The 27,011-nt window shown below is 40.8% G+C and overlaps 1 protein-coding gene across 6 annotated transcripts in view; it reads left to right on the top strand.

Moving 5' to 3' along the window:
* Window positions 1–1,016: 1,016 nt before the first annotated feature.
* LOC119727638 overlaps window positions 1,017–27,011 on the top strand; it is a 51,738-nt gene continuing 25,743 nt past the window's right edge. The window contains exons 1-21 of one of the 6 annotated variants that reach the window (XM_038199611.1): window positions 1,017–1,448; window positions 4,860–4,936; window positions 5,767–5,963; window positions 7,626–7,646; window positions 8,095–8,154; window positions 8,660–8,911; window positions 10,570–10,812; window positions 11,545–11,796; window positions 12,326–12,504; window positions 12,755–12,821; window positions 13,274–13,516; window positions 13,872–14,117; window positions 14,269–14,514; window positions 15,550–15,792; window positions 16,232–16,477; window positions 17,399–17,641; window positions 17,855–18,097; window positions 18,932–19,171; window positions 19,817–20,059; window positions 20,273–20,515; window positions 25,318–25,563. In XM_038199611.1, the coding sequence (XP_038055539.1) occupies window positions 1,440–1,448; window positions 4,860–4,936; window positions 5,767–5,963; window positions 7,626–7,646; window positions 8,095–8,154; window positions 8,660–8,911; window positions 10,570–10,812; window positions 11,545–11,796; window positions 12,326–12,504; window positions 12,755–12,821; window positions 13,274–13,516; window positions 13,872–14,117; window positions 14,269–14,514; window positions 15,550–15,792; window positions 16,232–16,477; window positions 17,399–17,641; window positions 17,855–18,097; window positions 18,932–19,171; window positions 19,817–20,059; window positions 20,273–20,515; window positions 25,318–25,563 (4,039 nt within the window). In that variant the 5' untranslated portion in view covers window positions 1,017–1,439. Of the gene's footprint in view, window positions 1,449–4,859; window positions 4,937–5,766; window positions 5,964–7,625; window positions 7,647–8,094; window positions 8,155–8,659; window positions 8,912–10,569; window positions 10,813–11,544; window positions 11,797–12,325; window positions 12,505–12,754; window positions 12,822–13,273; window positions 13,517–13,871; window positions 14,118–14,268; window positions 14,515–15,549; window positions 15,793–16,231; window positions 16,478–17,398; window positions 17,642–17,854; window positions 18,098–18,931; window positions 19,172–19,816; window positions 20,060–20,272; window positions 20,516–21,349; window positions 21,590–25,317; window positions 25,564–27,011 lie in introns of all 6 variants that reach the window. The other 5 variants (XM_038199608.1, XM_038199607.1, XM_038199610.1 and 2 more) reach the window with 5 other exon arrangements.

The raw sequence follows: 27,011 nt of genomic DNA, 5'->3' as shown, positions 1-27,011 counted from the left end.
CCCATACAAAATGGCTCTAATGTAACAAAAGAAAGGCCTATACCAGCCAGCCGGTGTTTTATCAACCATTTAAAACAACCCATGTGACGGGCTCTCGACCAATAGGAATGGGTAAACCATCTTAGGTAATTATGAATTTTTACTTTATTGAGATGAAATCAAATCAACAACAACATACATTACACATAATACAAAGTAAAAGAAACGAAGAACGGTTGAATTCGTCTTGGATTGCCAAAAAGCAAATTATCAAAGGCTTCTCAGTTTCATTGGGGTCCCAAAATATTTCTTCAATATTGCTCGTTCGGTGAAAGAAAAAATAAAGAAATAATCTCGGCTTCAATCTCTGACTTTCTTTTCATAGATGAAACGCAGTGTATTTCATACACCAAGAAAGTGGAGCCAAAAAAAATAATCCCTCCAACGAAAAGCAAACCATGCGAACAACCCACAACCAAACAGAAGACATCAAACAGAATGAACCAAATTCAGGTTCAGATGAAACACTTTGAAAATTTCAGAAACTCAAGTTTTAATTCCCTTCCGCACTTTAGGCCTATATAGACCATTTTTCCCATGGCACGAATGAGTACAACACCCACAAGGGCGGATCCAGCACACAATTTTTTTGGGGGGAGGGAAAAAATTTGGTCCCCCAAAAAAGTGGGTCAAAAAAATTACGGCGTGGGGTTCGGGGCCTGCTTAAGGGCCCCGAAATTTTTTTGGATTCTAGATGCTCTGTGGTGCGATCTGAGGCAATTTCTGACCACTTTAACCAATGTTTTTTTGAGGAAAAGATGGTGGTGTACTCATTGCCTGCCTTTATTGCGATGTCACATAAAAAGAAAAAATTGGTTTCGTTGGGGGGGGGGCATGGCCCCCTTTGACCCCCCCCCCCCTGGATCCGTCCTTGAACCTTGAACACCCACTACCTTCGTCATCATCAATTTGTTTTGGGGGGTACAGAGTAGTTCAAATACAACCAGTGCTAGCATGAATTGTGCATACACCAATGCACATTGCTTTCTGCGCCAATGATTTGAATTAATTGGCTCCAAAAAGACCAAACACACGCCATACCAAAATACAACCCCACAATAGCGCTATGGATTTTGTGTGACTGAGTGGAAGTTGGTTCCTTCATAATTTGTTATGCAAGAATGAGTGTTATTGAACTGACTATAATATATTCCATTGCCATTGGGGTAAAAAAAAAATAGCATCCACCATATTAATACAAACCATTATCAATTTCAGTTTCAGAGTCGTTACGGAACACAGCGCACGGTACTCAAACGAAAGATATTAAAATACAGCTTATTGTGTTTCTTCGGTCATACGCCAGTGTGATGGGGGTAGGGCCGCCTACCTCGGAATTCTGTCATTCACGTAGAAATCTGCCTGTAACACACAGTTGAACTTATTTGGTACGCTTCAACATGGCAAGGGTAAGACAAGTAACTTTATTTCATTAGTTAATGTCCGAGTTTGCTGATTATAATTAATTAAGGCTCATTTATAGAATAGTGTATTTTTATGAAGCTTGTCTTCATTGCCCACTGATTGTGTTGTCACGATAGGGTACCGCCCAAAACTTTGTTGCGGGCGCCTTTCGGCTGAAGGATCGAAGTTTACGGCAAATGACTGGGCGGCGCAGATTAGGATCCACTGCCGCTCGGGAACAAACTTTTGCCAGGGGTGCTGGAAGCCTCTAAAGGACGGACAAAATTAATGCGAAAGTGGAGCGCAAAGCCCTTACGTCGTGGCTTAATTTGGAATATGGATGCTCTGTGGTGCAATCTGAGGCGATTCCTGGCCACTTCATGTGACTTTTTTTAGCAAAAGGTTTTTTAGAATATAAAAACAATTTATTTCATTATTTTGTTTAGAATATACTGTTACTCTTAAAACGTTTAACTGTAATGAAAAGTGGAAAACCCTGTAGTTTTATCTCCATTTTTGGTTCCATTTAATTCTGGAAAAAGAATTGTATTATTATGCATGGTATCGTATTTAAATATTATTGTTGCAAGGCTGCTTTTTTACATTTAGTAAATTCCTTCGTGTATGTTTTGTTTTATTTTCCGAGCCCTTACGGCGTGGGGCCATAGGGCCAGGGGCCCGCTTTAAGGCCCCGGAAAATGTTGGATTCTGGATGCACTGTGATGAAATATACTGAAGTATACTGAACTTACTTATAAAACCCGAAAGGAAGTTTTTTGGTTCAAGTTAGTACAAATGGTTCCACTGGAAGCGGATAAATATCTGGTCATAAAAATATTCACATAGTTCTAACTCACCAAATGATGTAGCTCTCGATATATTTGCAGTGTATTTTGTTTGCGTTGAACACTGCTGGAACACATTTTTGCCCGGGAGTTGGGAGTGCTGAAGCATATTCCAGCACCGTGCCAGTCCAAAAAGTTGGGGGTGCTGCAGCACCCACAGCAGCCCCGTTCCCACGGGCTTGTGAGGATCCAGGACAATTGGCGCTTGAAAGTTTTACGCTTGTCTTAAGTAACTTTTCTGAAAACAGATGTACGTCATAACCCTTGTTTATAAGGCTAATTGGCTAAGTGATCCCAACGATAATTATTGATATCACTGACGGAATTTGACTCGCTTGAAATCTTTCTCGGCCCCTTGTACTGCTAGGAAAAAAAAAAATCTTAGTCGGTATTATGAAACGATAACATGGTATGCAGGGCATTATAGTACCACTCCTCTGAGAAACCCCCCGCCCCCGAAAAAAAATCTGCTTTTCTCATCATAGCATTTGTTTTCAAGTCTTGAGGTGTTTTGACAAAAGATATCTTAAAATCCTAGATCAACCCTGGATCCACCATCCTTGGGGTTGATACGCTATGAAGCCTACTGAGGGGAGATCCCCGAAAAAAAAAAGTCAAGTGAGCGGCACTTATCTCAAATAGTTGCAGGATGTATGTATTGTGATCAAGAAGTCGTGACATTTTGCCCAAACTCTTAAGGCGGCTTTTAACCTTCTTTCCGAGTTGGTTTGTGTTATGCTTCAAAACATTTAATCGTGTATGGCCAAAGTTTTGAAACCTCCATTTGGTTTGCATCCGATGAGTGATTCAGAAGTCGGAGATGAAGTCTTCCAAACACTGTTGTAAAAGCACTGCAAAAAATACGGATAAATTAATATGTATTTTTATATTCCTGGACGGATTTTGTGCGGCCATAATTTAGACCCTAACGTTAAAATGATACAATCTGAAGTTGTTTTGATGTCAGGGTGCCACACCCAACAAAGAGAAACAACTTAACAAAAACCTGCAAATCGTAGTACCGAAATGAGACTTATTAGAGTTTCGACTGACTTGTGACGGCTACGATAAGATGCCACATAGTGAGAGATAAGTTGGTGCGATTTTTATCTCTTTTTTTACCAGTATTATAATGCGCCGTTGCATTAGAGAAGAGCAAATCCATCCCACGCTAGGTGTGTCCCTTTTAGTCCCACTTCGGGTGCTGGAACTTGACCTAAACACGTAAACTGGGATTTTGGAGAAAAACAAAACAAAAAAAACCTACAAAAAAGTATTTGTTGCAAACTTTATGACTGCACAATACGCCTGAACAATTATAATGAAATGATCCTACGACCACTGATCTGTAAACAAAATTAATAAAGGGCATGATACGTCACTGTCCTGATGAATAAAACCAAGGCTATGCGATGCATGCGACACTGTGGGATTTGGGTGTGTTTGACATTTGACCAAGGATGCGAAACAGCAAGGTGGGTGTTGGGACGTACGCCAAACTAAAACAAGTCAACCGCAACGGGTGATTTTTAATTTAGTTTGTCAATATCTTTGTATATTTTGGGCGGCGTGATACAAAACACTGAGATATAATTTGAGGCTTTGCATGGTGGAGATATTAATGAATAAAAGGTTTGCGGAAACACCATGTGGGAATAATTTCTCAAACGAAGATAATGGTTCTTTTCCAGAACTATTGTCTTAGTTTGAGAAATTATGAGGCAATTCTCTAGCTCTTAGTTTGAGTAAGTATTACCACTTGGTGAAAAGCCACCTTTGTTCATGTCTAAAACCAGGAAGGTTGTTTTCTATTCAAGTGTATACATCATAGTTGAAGTCATTGGTGTACTTTTTGTTTTCAAATACTAGCTCTCACCTACGGGAGTAGTATGGGAAATCATTTTCTCGGAAGATTCCTTATTTTGATGGCAAATGAAATATGTGAGAAATGTGTGTTTTTTTTTTAGTAGTGCTACATAGCAAGTACCGACTGCCAAAGCAACTTAAATTAGTCCCAACTTACATTAAAAGTGCTATTCTGTGCTCTTTAAAAAAAAGATGGATTTTCCCCTCTTAATTTGTCTGTTTTGGTTTAACGAAAAAAAAGTACTTTATTATATTCCAATTGTACGCGTTTGCAACCCTCTGAAACTGACTTTTACAAAATTAATGAACCCGCCCTATACGTACGAGAGCCGAATATTGTCTGTCTGTCAGCCAGTAATTCGGATTTTGGGAAGAAATAATTCAATGACCAAATATTGGTGGGTTTTTAAGCTCTGACAGGAGATAATTCTACATGTCACTTGGTGGTCGGTCCGTCAGATGGTCTGTCTGTCTGTCTGTACCCGAAAATTGACCAAAAGGATAATTTTGATCGATTTCATAATGCATCGCGAGAGGGCGCCTCCAATTCTTCGTCTAAAATTAGAACAAAATCACGTGGTAATGTTGTTGTCTGTCAGGTGCATAGATATGGTCAGGTGGTATTGCCAAACTGCACTGCAGGTCGTCAGACTTCGTGTGTAAACACGCTCAAATTTGTATTATTGTTTTGTTTTATTTCGACAGGGAGATGACTATGCACTGGACTTCAGTCTGGACCCTGTTTATGAGTATCGCAATCCACAGGGAATTCGAGGATTGAGGTATATGATTGTCACTGTTTTGTCAGTCACAACGGCAAGACGTATTTATTTGTTTTAAAAAAACCTAGTCCGCGTCCGAACCTAGCTTGAGTAACTCCAGCTGACATGGTCCATATTCATTCACATGTTACATGTGAATGAATATGGAGCATGTCAGCTGGAGTTACTCAAGCTAGTCCGAACCGACATTTGGGACTCTCAATACAAATTACTGTGTATGAGTGACATTGACTAGTCCGATCAAGCTAAGTGAGTCGTTTGTCTACCTTGGTCGTTTTGTTTTTTTACAGATCTAAAAAGAGTGCAATCTCAGCATTAGTCTGCTGTGAAAACCGCATGCTGGTAGCCTATGTTTAGTTAAAAATATGGAAGTCTGAACACCAAGAGATGTGATGAAGTGATGTAATGAAGTGGCCCTATTTTGGCCTGAATCTCCAAATGAAAGATCTCGACAAACAACTCATTTCGCTTGATCGCATCACATATGTTGGGCGTGATCGGTGGATCTGCGCGATCAGTAGATCACGCTGCACTATAGGTCGAACACACCGCCATCAGTCGATTGCGCTGCCATCAGTCGATCAAGTGTTCTCTCATCCACGGCTCTGGAGGATTGGTTGATAGAGGGAAGCAAATTTTGAGATTTCTGAATTAATAATTCACGACTTTGGCTCTATATTTCCTCCCTCCTAGTAAGGAAAATAGCGTGTTGGTATTTGCAAGGCAAGTACTTGCACCCAATTAAATTTTTGGACTAGGTAGACAACATGCCAACTCGCAACCAGATAATTCTAATGTTGCCTTCTTTTTCTTTTTCATCTGACCGGCAGGGCATTTCGTCCTTCAGCCCAGTCCCGGCCAGTTCACTTCGTTCGAAAACCCCCGCTGTACGCTGCAGCCGCTGCCCCAGCTGCAGCAGCGGGACCGGCCACCCCTCTGGTCTTTGCTGTCTCAGCAGTCGTCATTCTTGTACTCGGAGCATTCATCGGCATTCCTTTGGCAGTGATTTTTGGAGTTGTTTTGCCAAGTAAGTTTGAAAGGTGTACACAGCAACCTAACTATAACCCACAGTCTTTAACATACTAAGACAAGATAAGTTTGCGGTAGCACCATGTGAATAAATCTCTTTTGTGAGTATGTGTGGTTCTGAAAAGAACAGTTTAGAAATTTACGCGGTGCAACATTATTGCCGAGTTACTGTGCCCGATACGACCAGCCAAGTCAACCAACCAAGTCAACCAACTGCGCAAACATGCTTGTTATTATTATTATTATTATTATTTATTCGGCCAAATTACAAGGTACAACAAGCAATTCACAAAAGTTAACAAAACTAAACAAAAACAATCCAATCCAAGCTGGCCAGGATTGACAAAAGTATAATAAAACACTGTGACTCGAAAGCCTGTCAATCCTAACTTGAATGGTACATGTAACATACAAAATATAATAAAAATTATTATTAAAAATAATACTTAAAAAGATAAATAGATTTAAAAGATTACATTTTCTCAAGGCAAGAATAGCTGGCATAAAAACCTAACAACTGCAGATTATACAAGACTGGGGAAAAACAGACAAACAAGCCAAAACAAAACTAACAAACACCCCAACAATCTAAGAAACAAAACAAGACAGGATAAGACTAAACAAAATGTAACAAAACAAGTCAAGACAAGAGACAAGACAAAGAGACAAGACAAGACAAAACGAAACAAAACAAAACAAGACAAGACGAAACAAAACAAAAAACAAACAAACAAGACAAGACAAGACAAGACAACAACAACCACATAACAACATAAAAACACAGAACGAAAGATTGATACAGTAAACAAAATAATTTACAATGAAATAACAATAAATAATAATAATAAGCAATAAAAACCTGAAAGAGAAAAGTAAAAAATACAGTTGGCATGCGAGAAAAACTACGTCAAAAAAATATCCATCCAATGAACAAGAAAAGCAACAACAAAAGTATCAATAACAAAATAAATACAAGTAATAATAAATGATAAGCAACCGGAAAAATAGGCCTGAAAACCAACATTATTTCAGACATAAATAAATGAATAAATAAACAAACTTAACCACAAAAGAGGAAAATAATATAAAATAAAATAACAATGAAATAAAAGAATGATGGCAGTTTACAGTGGAAAAATATACACATGAAATTACTTTAAAAAGATTATCGCCCACAGTCTCTAACATGTAGGCCCACCAGTAGGTAACGTTATGAGTCTTCATCGCCACACCATACGGTATGATTCACAACGGAGAGGCGACAATTTTAGGTGGCGCGGGTAAATTCAGGCACAAAAAGCGAACACAGTTGCCCAAACCAGACATACGTTGTTTTTGTTCCAAGCGGGGTCAGTTTCAGGTCAGTTCCAGGTCGTTTTTTTTTTTTTTTGGCTGGAGTTTTTGTCAGCTGGTCGAGTCAGATTTGGATTTTTTGGTTTAGGTTTGGATTCGGTTTATATTAATGTTTCGGGTCGCTGCACTACATTAGTAGATGCTACATTCAACAAGGCAACACCCTCTGGGTTAATTATAGTGATAGTGCCAAGACTCCAGTAGTTGTGGGTGACTTCAGTAGACTTTACACCACAAATACAGCACTTGACTTGACCAAACAAAACCCCAACTGATTTCAAATAAAACCTTTTCTCTTCCAAAACAGATTCCACTGGAGTGTCTGAGGGTGAGTTCAATTCTTACTAAAAGTTTTTAAAAAGTGGCTACTCCAAAAAATACTTGCAAAGTTCACACCCATCTTATTATTCAAATTAGGTTTTGCCCTTCACCGACATATAAACACTGTATACTCAGTGTGTTACCTCCCGAGTGAAAGTTGGAAAAAAATCACTTGGGTGGGACTCGAACCCACGACCTCCTGCTTTCTAGTGCAGATGTCTTATCACTCGACCACCGAGCTAACGGGATCGGTTAGCTGGTTTATACATCGGTGAAGGGCAAAACTTAGTTTAATTTACATCACCCCAATGCAAAAATTCCATCTATGAATAGGAAACTTATTATTGAAAAAAACCCCAGACAAATCAACTTTGACAAACGCAAGGGGGATCAGAAAAAAATATGCCAATGGATATGGATTGTGTACATATAACGATTTTTTTTTCTCGGTTTAGGAACGACACAGCAACCAGTTATTCCTCCAGTAGATCCACCCATTGTCAACCCAGTCACAGGTAAGAAAGCCACCATGACTGGCCTCTCCGCTTAATAATATAGGAGTGTTTTTGCCTTGGCCTCCATGTATGTCATTGGGTGGGGGGAAAAAAAGTAATTGCTTTTGTCCCCAAACCACACCCACCATTGTTATCATTTGGGTGATTTTATTCAGGATGGAGAAAAATAGGGCTGCATAGTATACAAATATTGAGTGGTTCAGCGTGGAATGGGAGGAATATTATCGCAAGGTAAATCTGGACTTTTCCATTTCACGAGGCGAAGCTGAGTGAACTGGAAAAGTCCAGATTTTACCGAGCGATGGGAGCAATAACAAATGTCACATGATGTGAGTTCCACCAATCAAGTGACAAGGATCTGTATGTCAGTTGTATAATGAACAAATCATGCACAAATAGAATAAGTAGAAACTATTGTTCCAGTTTTTCGCCCTTAATTATGCCAAACATATATATCAGAAACCATTTATTAAAGAATTTTGATGGAATATGGTCTCAAAAACAGTCCCTCCGGCACGGAGAACCCTCCTCTTGAGATGTCCAGATGACATCACGGAGGAGACCCAAACGGGTCAGAACTACGCGATTGTCGGCTGGGATCCGCCCAGGGTACTCAGCCGAACAGAAGGTGCAGTGCAGATGACCTCTTCCAGACAGCCGTTGACACAGTTTAACATCGGGGTCAGGAGGGTCGAGTATACCGTGACCGATGCCGCCAACAATGCAGGAGCTTGTTCGTTTCAGGTCACAGTCGTCGGTAAGTGATAATCCTTTGATAATCTCAAATTCTGATCGACCCAACTTTTTTTGTTTGTTAGACGACCATCAATAAAGCTGTTTTGTTCCCGAGTTTCGTATTAGTTGCCTTGGGCAACAAAGGGCAATGATGCATAAATCCTATGACTCAGTTGAACTGTAACAACAGAAAGTGAATTTTTTCTCTTTTAATTTTTTTTTTTATTTGTCCTTATATTTGCCATGGAATGCCCAAGGTTATTTCCAAATCTTTTGTGTGTGAGGGGTGTTGTCAACAAATGGCAGATGATTTATTACTAGAAGAAGGTTGGATTGATGAACTCTAACCAACAAATTCTGCATTGTTAACGACCATGACACGAAGTGTAGGGATATTTTTCAAGGTAAACTCTTGTCCACCAAAAAAAGTAAAGACTATATTTATGCATTGCGTTCAAGTCAGGTGTTAGGCTGGCGGATTTGTACACAATATCTGTGTAGCAAAAGTTGACTTAAATGCTTGCCAGGCTCTTGGGAACGGGGGTGCTGGGGTGCTGCAGCACCCCCCAACATTTTGGTGGGGATGCTGGAATATGCTAAAGTACCCCCTAGAGATGAATACACATCTTGTCATAACAATCATCTTTAGACCTTACCTAAGCAAAAACAGAATGAAAAGTAAAAAAAAAAGGAAGTTTATTTCCTGTCATGTTGGCACTGTGTCGAGGGAATCAACGCAAGCCGCGCACCCCCTGCCCGCCCATACTAAACTAGCCACAGCGTCGGTTTTATAGGCTGGTTACGGTCCTATCTTGTTTACACAGTATCTTCATCATTAGTGGGCATGGATTATGCATGTAGCTACTCACGCTATTAAAGGCCAAAAAAAAAAAAGTCTCCGGTTTCTGGTATGGAGCTTGCCCAAAAAGTGGTGCGGCGACGCGGCTTTTTTTTTTTTACCTGATTTTTTTGCTTCAAATGTCGGCTGATGACTGCAAATGGTGCCCGACTAAACTTAGTGCAAATATATGGGAGTCCAGAGAGGCCACATAAAGCTTATTCTCGACCATAACCCAATCTAAAAACACGTTAAAATTGTGCAGCAGCAGGATTCCAGTCAAACCAGTGAGTTTGGCGGTTTTGAGACATCATCTTTCATTGAAAAAAAAACTTTTTCATTTTGCCGACGTGCATGGCTACTGCGATGCGCGCATACCAGAAACTGGAGACTTTTTTCTTTTGGCCTAAGTGTACATTGTATTCTTCTAGTTTTTACAAGTTTTAGAATTAACTAAGAATTATTTTTTTTGAAGAAGAAGTTAATATTTAAGTAGCGAATCCACCAAGGATAACACTCTACTTAAGGGTCAATGTAATTGTGTATATAGCTGTGGATGCTGGATTCCGAAATAACAATGCCAGTTGAATAAGGCAATGCTGCATTTCCTGCATAGAGTTGAAAATAACTGGTTCACACAACACAACTAAGAAATAATGGTGTTGTGGTAAACAATCTATACTTTATTTCCAGCATTTGTGATATAAAACTGGCAAAAAAAGCCAAATTTGATAAGTGTTTCGAGTGGGCAATTTACTGGTGCCTCGTAGAATTTTTATTTTTTATTATCGTAATGGACATGACTATATAACTCTGACTCCATTATTGTTGTCATTTTTCAGACAATGAGCCGCCTTCCATTCAGTGCCCACCCAATATGACCGTGCCCACCGACCTGCTGTCCAACTCGGCGCGAGTGTTCTGGCCGGCGCCAACCATCACCGAAAACTCTGGTATTGTGAGCATACGGCAGGTTACCGATGAGCCGGGGGACCAGTTCCACGTCGGCCTGCACGTGGTCACCATTGTCATCCACGATGGAGCTAACAACGAGAATAGGTGTTCCTTCAACATCATAGTGCAAGGTACCAAAAAGAGACTTCAAATTGTAAAATTGCAGAAACTTTGATATTTGAGGGAAAAAAAATCTGTTTTTACCAGCCATGCACTTGTTCTCTTTCACATTAAGTGGGTTCAAACTCTGACGGGGGACATGGTGCTTGTGTTCTTGGGCAAGACGCTTTACTACAATTTCCTCTCTCCACCCAAGATTATAAATGGACACCTGTGAAGGCAGATTGCACTGACCAGAAAACTGGACTTATGGCCTGAGGAACAGGAGTAATGATTGCCAAGCACTTTGAGACATTCAATGGTATAAAGCCATGAGCACCAAATTATTAATATTATTATTTCGGTCTTTCACAACGAGCTAAGATGTCTTATATTATCTGTTACCCCAAATCGAGTTTAGCTGCATTCCACAGCCTCAGACTTCATATGTCTTACGTAGGATCCACGCTGTTCCTAGAAGAGCTGCCTTTTATAGCAATTCCACCTTGTGCCAATCTCATCCAGATGTTTCGCCGGAGACCTGGGAATAGTACCCAGGGCCACACTTCGACTGGAATCACCTTGACCTGTACTTTCCAAACTTTCAGTGTTCCGTCGCCAAAAGAAACCAAATGAAAGACTGTCTTCACTTTCCCCTCACACATCCCACACATTTGGGATACATTCACTCTCTCTATTCTTACATGCACTCTCTGTCATTACGTTCGTTCTCTCCATCTCTCTTATATTATTATTATGATTAGATCGTGAAGACCCACGCCTGACCTGTCCTGATACCATCGTAGCGTATACCAACCAGCCTGCGACTGGTACAGCCCCTGCTAGCTGGCCGGACCCCGTCGTGCGAGACAACAGCTTGAGTGTACTGACGGCGACGTGTGCACCGGCCAGCGGGTCGGCGTTCCAATTTGGAACGACACAAGTAATCTGCAACACCATGGACGCTGCTGGAAATGACGATAGTTGCATGTTTGACGTCATGGTGCGATTCAATGGTAAGAGGCCTATTGTGAGCCTAAAGTTGTTCAATATGAGTTTTATCAAAGAGACCATAAATGGATGGTACTGATGATTAATAATTACATACTTTCAATGTACAAAAAGTTCTTGTTATAGCAGGGGTAATTCTCAAGGAGTAATAAGGCTTTGACTGTCTGTTCTTAATGTAAAGGATGCTTGAAACAATGCTGTGAAATGCCGATTTAATGTTGTGTTTATCAGGATGGGTAAAAAGAAATCTACCGAAAATCCCCAGAATACTATTTCGGGAAAACAAAATGGCATTATTTTGGTGGAAGTTTGTCACCCAGTTTTTGTTTCGGATCTTGAAATCTGCTTGTCACCAAATAACTCTGGAGCTCCAATTTAACTTCAGTGCATTTTAATTTGTTTCACGTGTAAATATCTGAATTTCTGCAAGTTTTGGCAAGAGCCACATTGTCATCATCGAGGAGGGTTATTTATCTTTCACTGTGATCTGCTACAGAGACTGTGATTTATTGTTTTTGTTTTATTCCGTAACAGATACTGAACCGCCAATGTTCATGAACTGCCTGTCTGACATTGTTGTAAATGCTACTGAGGACTCTGACAGTGCATTTGTGACCTGGGTCGCACCCACTGCTAATGACAACTCGCTAGAAGCTCCTACGATTACTGTGAACACGGGGCCCAATCGTCAATACAGCATCGGCACCTATCAGGTACGTGAACAACAAAGCTTCAAGATCATTCCTGTTGAGTCCTCACATATCAGTCAACAATAGACATACAGACATATTTTATAATAATGATAATGTGGTGTTATATAGTGCTTTATACCTAACTTATCAAAATGCTTCACAATTATTACCCCTGTTCATCAGGCCCTGAGACAATATCAAAAAAGAATCGAGTAATAACTAGATTTGCATGCAATTTTGAAAATGTTCCCAATTTCATTTGTTGAATCAGGTGATTTACACAGCTTTAGATTCTCAGGGGAATGTCGGCGAGTGCAGATTCACTGTACGGGTACAAGGTACGTTGACAGAGGCCAATTTTATTGTTATTATTATTATTATTTATTTCTGGTTGTAAAACAAGGATTCCTCAAAAGCGCCCCAGGCACTGTAGTTCGCATGCCTGAAGAAACCTGAAGAAACCTGTAGAGAGGAGACAGTGCGAAGAAATCACAGTTTTAGAGGTGGGAGGAAAACCCCAGAAGAATGTTCTGGGGAAAACCAACGGATTCAGACAGGGTCTGAAAACCTAATCCATAAAATGTTGACCCTGACAGTAATTCGCACCCGAAGAAAGTATGTAAACCCTAGAACCACACTATCTGTTACTCCTTTTATCGCCCCAAGTCGCCGAGCGCTGAATAGTTTTATGGATTAGTCAGTGAATAAATACAATGTAATACAATGTATTACAGGTGCCAAAGGGTTAGTACGCTACAGGTCGTTTGTTTTGTTGTTGGATTCCATACAGACGTCCAAGATCCTGTCATAATGTGCCCGGCCAACTTCACTCAGAACACCAGCCCGGGACAGCCTGACGCCATAGTCGTCCTACCTGCTGCTACAACAAGTGACAACTCTATGACATCATTGATGGTTACTACCGATCCATCTGGGTCTCCTGTCCTTGGTATCGGTGACCATACAGTCACATATACAGTCACTGATGACAGTGGGAATTCTGCATCTTGTGATATCACGGTCACGATCGAAGGTCAGTAGAATTGCCCAGTTGTTATAACTTTTGTCTGTAGGCCTGGGTTGAGCTTGTAACGCAAAGTTTTAACATCATGGCAAGTAGTCACACTGGGAATTTGCAAAAGTTGAATGTATTTCGATTTTGCTACAACTAATTCACGTCATGGATCTAGATTTGCATTTGAATTTCCGTGAATATGAACCAGTCGTTGAGATATTCAGGCCATTTTTTTTATGGTTGCAGTTACGCAAGCAAGTTTCATGAGAACAATGTGACTATGATCTGATTCGAACAATTGATACTGTGTTAGAAAAGTGAAAGACATTTGAAGCTGAAATTCTTGTGTTTTTTTTCCCTTTTCTTAAACCAGATATGGAACCACCCACCTTCACACCGCTCTCTGACATTGTCGTATCACCTGACGAAGGACAGCTGTTCGCCAATGTCACCTTGCCGTTGGTGTCAAATCGGGCAGACAACTCTGGGGGACCGGTCACAGTCACTGTATCACCGTCCAATAGCGACATGTTACCGATAGGAATGCATGACTTCATGTACACTGTTATGGACATCTACGGGAACAGCGTAACGTTCACGATTACCGTCACTGTTCGAGGTAAGTAATAAAAATGTAACTTGTCAGAGAGAAGTTTGGAATGATTCTTTAAATAATGTGCAGTGTATATGCTTAGTTCATTTTGTTTATCTGTTTAAACATCAAATGTTACAAAATATTAACCTCACCTCACAACGTTTGCTTGATTCAGATATGGAGCCTCCAAGCTTTATGCCTCCGTCTGATTTTACGGTACCAACTGACGATGGACAATCATCTGCCATTGTCAGCCTTCCGTTGCCAACCGATGTGACAGACAATTCAGGGGAACTTGTTACCATCATGACCTCACCAGCCAACAACAGCATGCTGAGCATAGGACCAAATGTCGTTATGTACACTCTAACGGACATCTACAGCAACACCGTGACGTTTACCATCACTATCACAGTTGAAGGTTAGTTGAGAAAGTTAGTTGCTCAACCGATGATATCATAAACACAGCATTGTTGTACTTCAGTTCAGAAGTGTGTCGTATAAAAAGCAAACCCACTCCCATGTGAGTCCAAGACTATACAAAAAACAAGGCTTGTCCCAAGGGTAAAAACAATTTCAGGCGTTCTGTCAAAATGAGACACAATTGGGCAGAGGACAAAATGAGAGTTTGTGGGTATATATAGGAAAGAAAATTCAATTCTGCTTGCAGTGCTATTTGTTGCACTTTAATTGGACATTCCGTTGACAAGTAATAGGTATTTAAAGTTTGCATTTGTCGACATGTCAAAAAAGTAAAATACTGAGAAAAAGGCCTTCAATGTTTTGACTGTTTTGTAGTCATGAGCATTGAAGATGAATAATGGTATTAATTTTCTTAAAACCTTTTTTTACTCCACGATTTCTATAGTGTTGAAGTACTGTAGACACATCAAAGACTAAAAATCTTAAGCAATCTGAAATTCACAGAAAAATCACCACCATTTTTTTTTTTTTTTTTGCATTTTTCTCCACTATGGCCCTTGCCAAGTTCCAACTCATTTTGCCATAACGCCTCACAAATATAGTTTAGCCGGTTTGCATGGAGCATGCACATGTATCGTTAAAGTACCTGAAACATTTGTTTGAAGTTGAAAGCATTGTGTGAGAGTAGGAAAGCTGTGTATATTTCCCTGATGAAATGGCGTATTAAACATTTGACTTGTTTCATTAATATGCATGCAGCATGACCTATAAAAGTTGAAAGTTAAATTAAAACAATGTTCCAGAATTATTACAACTTTGTATTCAAATTTGAATTTTCCATCCCAAATAAAGTATATTCAAGAATCATACGTTTTGTAGTACGCCAATTATGCTAGTAACGTACTACTAAAAAATGGCTTGGTTCCTTTTGAACAATTTAACCAACGCAGTTCCCAATACAAAGTGCATTTCATTTTTGTGAAGGAACTTGGGCATGACTTTCACAATTCTGGGATGTAAATTTTTAATTCAGATTTGGAGGATCCTGTCATAATGTGCCCGGGCAACTTCACTCAGAATACCGACTCCACACAGCCTGACGCCACGGTCACTCTACCTGCTGCTACAACAAGCGACAACTCTATGACATCATTGACGGTTACTACCGATCCATCTGGGTCTCCTGTCCTTGGTATTGGTGACCATACAGTCACATATACAGTCACTGATGCCAGCGGGAATCCTGCATCCTGCAATATCACGGTCACGATCGTAGGTTAGTTTGTGAAGTTACTGGTCATACATTGTGCTGTGCAATAAACATATGATCGATTGCATGAAACTTGGCATAGGTGGTGCAAAGTTTTTAACATTGTTCAATGCTGCACGCCTTAAGCCCGGTTCATACTCGGCGCGAAAGCGAATGCAAATGCGAATTTGTGACGTCGTGGCAAGTATTCGTGCTGCGAATTCGTAAAAGTTGAACATATTTCAACTCGGCCGAATTTTGCAGCAAATGCTTCGTGAAGTCAAATTCGTTTCGCATTCGCATTCGCGTGAAGTATGAACCGGGCTTCACGCATCACATTGTGATGGGAGTGGAGTAATGTCATTGCATGAAGTTTCTCAAAATCGGTTGCAGGTCACAAAATAAGCTTGTGCAATTTTAAATAGGATGAAAGTATATTTGGTCTGTCAATTTTCATTGAATCTAGATAACGAGCCTCCTAGCTTCACGCCTCCGTCTGATTTCACGGTTTCAACTGACGATGGACAATCATCTGCCATTGTCAGCCTTCCGTTGCCAATCGCTGTGACAGACAATTCAGGGGAACTTGTTACCATCATGACCTCACCAGCCAACAACAGCGTGCTGAGCATAGGACCAAATGTTATTATGTACACTCTAACGGACATCAACGGTAACACTATGACGTTTAGTATTACTGTCACAGTTGAAGGTGAGCCACTCCAGGAATTTCAAGTCAGTCCAGCCCAACCCAACCAAATCCAACAGAAAACAACTAAACCAAACTAAACCCAGCAGCACAAATCAATCCAACCCAACCAAAACTTAACCCAAGCCGACCCAACAACTCAACCCAACCAACCCAACCAACTCCACCCAACCCAACTCCACCCAACCCAACCCAACTCCACCCAACCCAACCCAACTCCAACCAACTCCACCCAACCCAACCCAACTCCAGCCAACCCAACCCAACTCCAGCCAACCCAACTCCACCCAACCCAACCTAAATCCACCCAACCCAACCCAACCCAACCCAACCCAACCCAACTCCACCCAACCCAACCCAACTCAACTACACCCAACCCAACCCAACCCAACCCAACTCCACCCAACTCCACCCAACTCCACCCAACTCAACCCAACTCCACCCAACCCAACCCAACTCAACCCAATTAACCCAACCCAACTCCACCTAACCCAACCCAACTCCACCCAACCCAACCTAAATCCACCCAACCCAACCCAACTCCACCCAACCCAACCCAACCCAACTCCACCCAACCCAACCCAACCCGCTCAACTCAACCCCACCTGACCCAACCCAACACAACCCAGCCTAACATGACCCGACCCAACCAATTCTTCACCCAATCTAAGTGCAAGTTCATGAATGGCAAGTTATTCATTAGATGGAATGTTAGCCTTTTCCCCCTTTTTCCCCTTTTTTGTTTGTGATGCTTTTTTGAAATTCATTTTGTTCATGTCAGATTTCAGTTTTACATCATAAAAACCTGACGCATTTCCCTTTCAATTTATTGAATTTAATTCCATGTAGATCGCTTGCCCAGCCAGCTTGGAGGGAATGCTTTCGTTTTTTTCAAGGCAACCTTTTCCTTGACTTTTTCAACAGATAACCAACCACCCAACCTGGTGTGCCCAGCTAACATCACCAGGCCAACAGATGAGGGCATGGCATTTGCCAATGTGACCTATGACCCGCTGGTTCTGACCGATAACGATGGCAACACGCCCGCCCTGACCACAGACTACCAGGGGGGAGATATCTATGACATTGGAGAGACCATCATCACGTTGACTGCACGAGATAATGGTGGCAATGAGATTAGTTGTACATTCTCCATCACTGTCATAGGTGAGCTGAATTTGCCCCAAAAGTCTTTACATTCTGTAAAAATCAGGAATTTCTCAGAACTGGAGCAAAACTTTTTACTTTGGCAAAGATTAGTTTACGCAACCTAGAAAGCTACAGTAAGGATTTTCAAAGACAAATTACTAAAGCCCCACTGCATTGTCTCGAATTACGACTTCCTTTGAGTTCCGTTTGATGTACGGTTGTTCCATTTAGATTCGGAGGATCCAGTGATCATTTGTCCGGCCAACATCACTCAGAATACTGACTCCGGACAGCCTGACGCCACAGTCATCCTACCTGCTGCAACAACAAGCGACAACTCTATGACATCATTGACAGTTACTACCGATCCATCTGGGTCTCCTGTCCTTGGTATCGGTGACCATACAGTCACATATACAGTCACTGATGACAGTGGGAATTCTGCATCCTGCAATATCACGGTCATGATCATAGGTCAGTTTGTGTTTTCCAGATTTGAGCATTTAGTTCTGAAGGAATTAAATGCATTATCATTTTGAAATGTATTTAATCATTTGAATTAACTCAGGCAAAAATAGCCATATTTTCTTTTGATTATGTAAAAACTGTTATGTCCACGTAGGCTTTGTAAATGCTCAAAGGATTATGCTCAAAGGATTTGCCTTTGAGAAATGTCTTGCTTAAGACTGAAAATAACCAGTCAGTTTGTTTAAATCACATACAATGACTTCCCAACAGAAAAGCAAAAAAAACAAAAATTCATTATGGGATCATAGGCATCAATACATGACATATATAACCTTAAGAAAACAATAACGATGTCAATGAACGTTCCATGTGACCCAGGTAAGTTGATGTTAATAGAGTGGTGTTATGTCATGGAATTAGGCATGGTTGCGAGGCATTTGTGTTTTTTAACACTACTTTTCTTGATTTTGGTTTGTTTTGGTTTTGGCTTTTCCGCATAGTTGTGGAAAAGCTTTTGTTTTTGGTCTGATTTTTTCTTTTTGTTTCTTTTTGTTCGTCTATCTCAAATAGTTTGTTGTTTAATCTCTTGTTTTTGTTGTTGTTATTGAAGGGTTAGGGGAGTAGAGGTTTAAATCCAAGTTCTTAATACTGATGATGCAGCCTCCTTGAATATTATAAAACATTTATATCTTGAAGGAAAAAGTTGTGTGAAGTGGCAGTGCCTCACATTCTCTCTGTCCTTTCATTTTGTGGACACAAAAAGGCACTAAAAACCAGATCATTGTTTTTTTCAAAATGTATTAAGATTTGGTTCATTCATTTCTTTCATTCTTTGAACAGATGTGGAGCCCCCAACGTTCACGCCCCCATCCAATTTTACAGTATCAACAGGACTCTCTAATTCCCTGGTCTTTTTCCCACTGCCGACGGACCTGTCAGACAACGGGGGAGGCGAGATTACCGTCACAACCTCCCCAGTTAATGGCACGGTGCTGCCCATCGGGATCCACGTGATAACCTACACGATTGTCGATGTCTTTGGGGTGATTGTGCAGTTCACTATACAGGTCACGATCGTGGGTAAGTTATCACAACAAAGAAGCCTTGGTATCAAGAAAAACTACCCTGCACAATTTTTTCGTTTGCAACAGAAAAGTGTATCATATTGCATTTAGTCGTTTAATTCTTGTCTACAAATGCAAGCATTTCAGGCATTTAAAAAAATAGCCCTCCTATGCAAACATGCATTCTGTGTTCAGTTGTCCGTTCAGTCAAAATCAGTCAAGTGACTGTGTTTTACAGTTGAGAGCTCCCAAACTTGAAATATGATCTGACTGTTGGTGACTAGCCTGTACAAAAGGCATGGCAGGGGAAGTGGATGAAATTTTCGAATGTCAGTGACTGTTCATACAGTAGGGAGGTTAAGGTTCGAAAGTGTGACATTTTCTTGTCCCTTTTCCCTTGTTACTTTGTAATTGGCCATTCAAGTATTAAAGAATGACTTCAAATGATGTTTTGTTTGGCAGTGTAGGGGGGGGGGGGGGCACACGTCCCCCCATAAAAAGTTTGTGCCCCCCCCCCACTGGAAATTTGAAATCCGGAATAAAACACAGCCGTATGAACCCCAAATTCAGAAAGATAATCAGATAATCTTATTGAGGTTAAAGTTTGGAGGGAATGCTTTTTTTTTTTTCAAGGCAACCTTTTCCTTGACTTTGTTAACAGATAACCAACCACCCAACCTGGTGTGCCCAGCTAACATCACCAGGCCAACAGATGAGGGCATGGCATTTGCCAATGTGACCTATGACCCGCTGGTTCTGACCGATAACGACGGCAACACGCCCGCCCTGACCACAGACTACCAGGGGGGAGATATCTATGACATTGGAGAGACCATCGTCACGTTGACTGCACGAGATAATGGTGGCAATGAGATTAGTTGTACATTCTCCATCACTGTCATAGGTGAGCAGAATTTGTCCCAAAAGTCTTTAAATTCTGTAAAAATCAGGAATTTCTCAGAACTGGAGCAAAACTTTTTACTTTGGCAAAGATTAGTTTACGCAACCTAGAAAGCTACAGTAAGGATTTTCAAAGACGAATTACTAGAGACCCACTGCATTGTCTTGAATTACGACTTCCTTTGAGTTCCGTTTGATGTACGGTTGTTCCATTTAGATTCGGAGGATCCAGTGATCATTTGTCCAGCCAACATCACTCAGAATACTGACTCCGGACAGCCTGACGCCACAGTCATCCTACCTGCTGCAACAACAAGCGACAACTCTATGACATCATTGACAGTTACTACCGATCCATCTGGGTCTCCTGTCCTTGGTATCGGTGACCATACAGTCACATATACAGTCACTGATGACAGCGGGAATCCTGCATCCTGCAATATCACGGTCATGATCATAGGTCAGTTTGTGTTTTCCAGATTTGAGCATTTAGTTCTGAAGGAATTAAATGCATTATCATTTTGAAATGTATTTAATCATTTGAATTAACTCAGGCAAAAATAGCCATATTTTCTTTTGATTATGTAAAAACTGTTATGTCCACGTAGGCTTTGTAAATGCTCAAAGGATTATGCTCAAAGGATTTGCCTTTGAGAAATGTCTTGCTTAAGACTGAAAATATCCAGTCAGTTTGTTTAAATCACATACAATGACTTCCCAACAGAAAAGCAAAAAAAACAAAAATTCATTATGGGATCATAGGCATCAATACATGACATATATAACCTTAAGAAAACAATAACGATGTCAATGAACGTTCCATGTGACCCAGGTAAGTTGATGTTAATAGAGTGGTGTTATGTCATGGAATTAGGCATGGTTGCGAGGCATTTGTGTTTTTTAACACTACTTTTCTTGATTTTGGTTTGTTTTGGTTTTGGCTTTTCTGCATAGTTGTGGAAAAGCTTTTGTTTTTGGTCTGATTTTTTCTTTTTGTTTCTTTTTGTTCGTCTATCTCAAATAGTTTGTTGTTTAATCTCTTGTTTTTGTTGTTGTTATTGAAGGGTTAGGGGAGTAGAGGTTTAAATCCAAATTCTTAATACTGATGATGCAGCCTCCTTGAATATTATAAAACATTTATATCTTGAAGGAAAAAGTTGTGTGAAGTGGCAGTGCCTCACATTCTCTCTGTCCTTTCATTTTGTGGACACAAAAAGGCACTAAAAACCAGATCATTGTTTTTTTCAAAATGTATTAAGATTTGGTTCATTCATTTCTTTCATTCTTTGAACAGATGTGGAGCCCCCAACGTTCACGCCCCCATCCAATTTTACAGTATCAACAGGACTCTCTAATTCCCCGGTCTTTTTCCCACTGCCGACGGACCTGTCAGACAACGGGGGAGGCGAGATTACCGTCACAACCTCCCCAGTTAATGGCACGGTGCTGCCCATCGGGATCCACGTGATAACCTACACGATTGTCGATGTCTTTGGGGTGATTGTGCAGTTCACTATTCAGGTCACGATCGTGGGTAAGTTATCACAACAAAGAAGCCTTGGTATCAAGAAAAACTACCCCGCACAATTTTTTCGTTTGCAACAGAAAAGTGTATCATATTGCATTTAGTCGTTTAATTCTTGTCTACAAATGCAAGCATTTCAGGCATTCCAAAAAATAACCCTCCTATGCAAACATGCATTCTGTGTTCAGTTGTCCGTTCAGTCAAACTCAGTCAAGTGACTGTGTTTTACAGTTGAGAGCTCCCAAACTTGAAATATAATCCGACTGTTGGTGACTAGCCTGTGCAAAAAGCATGGCAGGGGAAGTGGATGGAATTTCTGACTGTCTGTGACTGTTCATACAGTAGGGAGGTTAAAGTTCGAAAGTGTGACATTTTCTTGTCCCTTTTCCCTTGGTACTTTGTAATTGGCCATTCAAGTATTAATGAATGACTTTAAATGATGTTTTGTGTAGCAGCGTAGCTGGGGGGGGGGGGGGGGGGTGGGGGGGGGTGCCGCAGGCCCCCCCCCCCCATAAAAAGATCCAGAACAAAAACAGCCGTATGAGTCATCGTGATTAGCGTATTTTTAACCAAATCCCTTTCTTGTCAAGAGTGGTTGTTTTATTTTAACATCCGTAGAAAGTGAAAAGGGGTAGTTATTGTCTAACATTAACCATGATATAGGTTTTGAACAGCGCACCCACTGGAAGATGGTGTTCCCCCCCCCCCCCCCTTACTAATTGATTTTACGGAAGTCGGGTGTCCGGTGAAAAAAGACCCTGGCTACCTTTGAGCACACATGAAACGTTTGGGCGCTCTCCCATTGTAACCTCAAGCCCCCCCCCCCCCCCCAGATGAGAACCCTGGCTACACCACTGGTTTTCTTTGTTGTCGACCTCAATGTGTCTCTCTTTACTCAGGATTACAATTAGGTTCCAGTATATGCTGGGGAGTTACTTGTGATGGACTAAAATCCTATCCGAGGATGAGTTGATGGAATATTCTCAGTTTTTTTTGTACTCAAGAACATTGGCTAAACTCCGGCCCTCATGAGCATATTTGCTGGAGACAGACTTTAGACTCAACATCATTCATCTATTTCCTGCATGGTATGGTTGACATGGTTGACATGACTGCTGTCACAGCATGCCTGTAAACAAAATGGTTCAAATATGAGGATTGACGTATCTGTCGTGTCTGAGAAGCTGCAAATGTCTTTAACAAAGACGTCTTCTGATAGTGCCCAAGGAAGGCTGTCTCTAATTCGAGCCGAAATAGTATTGAGAGTGCAGGGGCTTCATCGTTTAAAAGGGGGAAAAAGGGCAGTTGAAATTGCTTTACAAGAGAAAAATGTTTAACTACTGATGAATTGGGAGGCCATATGGATCAGACACGGGGGGGGGGGGGGGGGGGGGGGGGGGGGGGAACGCTCCCAGAGACGAAGGGGCATACAAGCTCCATAACATCTATGATCAACTAGTCAAAACCACGCCCACAACGCCCTCTATGACACCAAGATGTATCAATTCGAAGGGCAAGCAATGGTTAGTAAAGCAGTGTTATCACGATGATTAATACTTAACAAAAAAACGTTCAATGGCACTGCTGCGCACGCGAAAGCTATAAGTAATGTTGCCCTGTGAAAACGCTCCTAGTCCGTCATTGCAGACGTCAGTTCCAACCTGTTTGAAATTTAAAAACAAAAGGGGGACCAACTCACACGCCAGCATCATGTGCACAGTGGACAATTTGAGCGGTGAGTTGGTTGTTTGTTTGTTTGTTTTGGGGCTTTATTAATTTGTGGTGTTGGTGTTTGTTTAAGGGACATCGTGACATGGACACTATTGCAGGGAAAATTATCGATTTAAAATATTGCTAGTGGTACGAGGGTAAATGATACTTCTGGTCATTTGCTGTCCTACATTAATTGATAAGACCTTTTGTTTTTCTAAATTATCAATTGTTTTGTGGACTTTTCCCCATTATCGTTAATGATTGCAACAGGTTAGATAGTTGTTTTTGAATTATTAATGAATGACTTTTATTTCTAGTTGTCTGTGAAATAAACCACCCATCTTGATTTGTGATGTATGGACTTTCTTTGACTGCAAGTGACTGGGCTTTGCCTGCTCTGCCTGGGTAGTTCTCCCCCCAAAAATTTGAATGTGTAAAGTTATCATGTCCTTCTGATATACATGATATTTGTCCTGTCGACTGTATGAACTCAATGTAGTTACTTTGTCTGATTTCCGTGATTTCAATTTGGTACACAAAGTGAATGTGCTGTTTGTTGGGTTGGTGGGGTGTTTGTTTGTTTGTTTGTTTGGGTTTTTTTTGGGGGGGGGGCTTCTTGATCCCGATGCTTTAGTTTTGTTAACATTTCATTTTGCTTATTTTGGATGACACTTTGTGATCAATTCATGCTTCTCGACACCTTGTGAATGACAGATTTCCTTTTGTCATGAGAATTTAGCCGAACCCATGGATCTGTAGTGTAGTCTAGATCTTGCAGTGTGCCTGTTACAAGTGGAGAAATTCAGTGTTTTTTGGGGGGACACTGTTTCCCATAGTCAAGTACAGGCACTGGAAAAGCTGACATTTCACGTGGATAGCATTTGTTTTGTCTTTTGGGTTTTAATTTTACTTTGAACCCCAAATTCAGAAAAATAACCAGATAATCTTATTGAGGTTAAGTTTAGAGGGAATGCTTTCGTTTCTTTAAGGCAACCTTTTCCTTGACTCTTTCAACAGATAACCAACCCCCAAACCTGATGTGCCCAGCTAACATCACCAGACCGCAGATGAGGGCGTGGCATTTGCCAATGTGACCTATGACCCGCTGATTCTGACCGATAACGACGGCAACACGCCTGATCTAACCACCAACTACCAGGGGGGAGATATCTATGACATTGGAGAGACCATCATCACGTTGACTGCACGAGATAATGGTGGCAATGAGATTAGTTGTACATTCTCCATCACTGTCATAGGTGAGCAGAATTTGCCCCAAAGTTTTAAATTCTGTAAAAATCAGGAATTTCTCAGAAATGGAACAAAACTTGTTACTTTGGCAAAGATTAGTGTTCGCAACTTTAAAGCTACAGTAAGGATTTTCAAAGAAAAATTTTTAGAGACCCACTGCATTGTTTCGAATTATGACTTCCTTTGAGTTTCATTTGATGTACGGTTATTCCATTTAGATTCGGAGGATCCAGTGATCATTTGTCCAGCCAACATCACTCAGAATACTGACTCCGGACAGCCTGACACCACAGTCATCCTACCTGCTGCAACAACAAGCGACAACTCTATGACATCATTGACAGTTACTACCAATCCATCTGGGTCTCCTGTCCTTGATATCGGTGACCATACAGTCACATATACAGTCACTGATGACAGGCGGGAATCTGCATCCTGCAATATCACGGTCACGATCATAGGTCAGTTTGTGTTTTTCAGATTTAAGCATTTAGTTCTGAAGCAATTAAAAGCATCACCATTTTGAAGTGTATTTAATCCTTTAAATTAACTCAGGCAATTTATAAAAAAGTTTGAATTTCTCACCACAGTATTTTAAGTTTTTGTTAGGAGTAGACAGGTCAGACATAGTCGTGTTGCATAAACGTCTAAATTTATAAACGATTTGTACTTTTAGTATATTTAGATCAACATTTCTTGAAATCTTTTCTCTAATCCTGAACTCATAATAATTAAGCTTATGTCCCTTACGCTTTTCTTTTTTTCTGATGCAGATGTGGAGCCTCCAAGCTTTACACCTCCGTCTGATTTTATGGTACCAACTGACCATGGACAATCATCTGCCATTGTCAGCCTTCCGTTGCCAACCGATGTGACAGACAATTCAGGGGAACTTGTTACCATCATGACGTCACCAGCCAACAACAGCGTGCTGAGCATAGGACCACATGTTATTATGTACACAGTAACGGACTTCTACGGTAACACTGTGACGTTTGATATCACCGTTACAGTTGAAGGTGAGCCACTTAAGGAAAAGGAAAAACTCATTTGTTACTCACATCGCCCACCCCATCCTGAGCTCATCCCAAACTTAATGACCCCATCCCAATCCATCCCCTCCCTAACCTAGTCTAACCTCATTTTTATATTCTGTTTATTTTTTGAAATGCAAGTGTCCCACCACGGGGCTGTGGCCACCTGCATCGGTGGCAACAAAAAAAAGAACTATGGAGTTTGTGGACATTCGGCTTCAACTAGCTAATATAAATTTGACGGACAAGTAGAGCAGGATTCTGGCAAGGAGTGTCCCCGTGAGGCATTCCAGGGGAGGAAAGTTGAGAGATACTTTGTTGTACCAGCCATTGTCACACAGGCAAAATGCGGATAACAGGAGACAACAAATTGTGTCTGGTGGATGAAGCAACACGATGTGGGAAGAGTAGTGACAATTCCCTTAAGCACATCCTGTGATGGTAGTTTGAGAACATGTTCAAGGATGTAACAGACAGGGGTGAAATTTGTCAGGATTTTTACTGATTTCAGGAAAAATATACCATAGACCCTACATTGCCCTGGGGCCCTCAGTGACCCTCAAACCCTCTGTCGATTATTCCGAGGGGTTCCTTTCAGTGTCAAACAGCGAGAGGTCCGCGGAAAACCATTAGATCCTGTCCCAACAGGACTACTGCAAGTTGGCAAAATATGGCTGCACTATTTCACAACAAGTTGTGTAGTTGCCTTAATTATTAAGACAGGGCATATGGCAGACATCTAATTAGTGACGCTGCAGAATATTCTGGGTTTGTTTTCTCACTGTATAACCTCAAGAAACTGAAAAATGTCTGCCCAGATGGAGTTTGAATAAATTTGGTTCAAAACAGACAAATATATTCCCTGTTGACAAAGAAATATTGATGTCAGTCTTAACATTGTTGCTCGAACAGAACAAGCAGCCTCCAAGAGCCAAATCTTTCTTTAATATGGTGGCTTCAACTGACAATGTCAACCAGTGGTATTACTGCCTTGTATCTAACTACTGAATGCTCTCAATTTGAACAAATTATTTGGAGTGCATGTAACTTTATCAATAATGCCTTTGTATCTGTGAAGGCGTTTCACATATTTACTGAAATTGATAAACTGTGATTGATTTTGCATTGATTACTAACTTGTTAATGGAATAAAACAGTTATGCTATCGTGTATTGTGTGGACTCTTACTTATTTTTGTTGTGTCGATATTGGTTGTGCCACTCAAGCAAGATATCTGAATGTGACTCATCTTTGCTTGACAAAACTGTATGGGAAGCCTTCTTATCTGTCTGTAGGAGACATGTATTGAGTTGGCTGTTTGTATTGCATGAATAACACTCTTGCTTTGTCTGATTATATTGTTTTGTTTTGACTTTATATCCCTGTAATTTCTACTGCCTTTCAGCAAGTGGACTCGTTCTTTTGTTGAATTA

The sequence above is a fragment of the Patiria miniata genome, unplaced genomic scaffold (genome assembly GCF_015706575.1).
Source record: "Patiria miniata isolate m_02_andy unplaced genomic scaffold, ASM1570657v1 HiC_scaffold_20, whole genome shotgun sequence".
In the NCBI taxonomy this organism is placed as follows: Eukaryota; Metazoa; Echinodermata; class Asteroidea; order Valvatida; family Asterinidae; genus Patiria; species Patiria miniata.
Note: the sequence above shows the minus strand (reverse complement) of the source record. Positions and strands in the feature narration are given on the sequence as shown.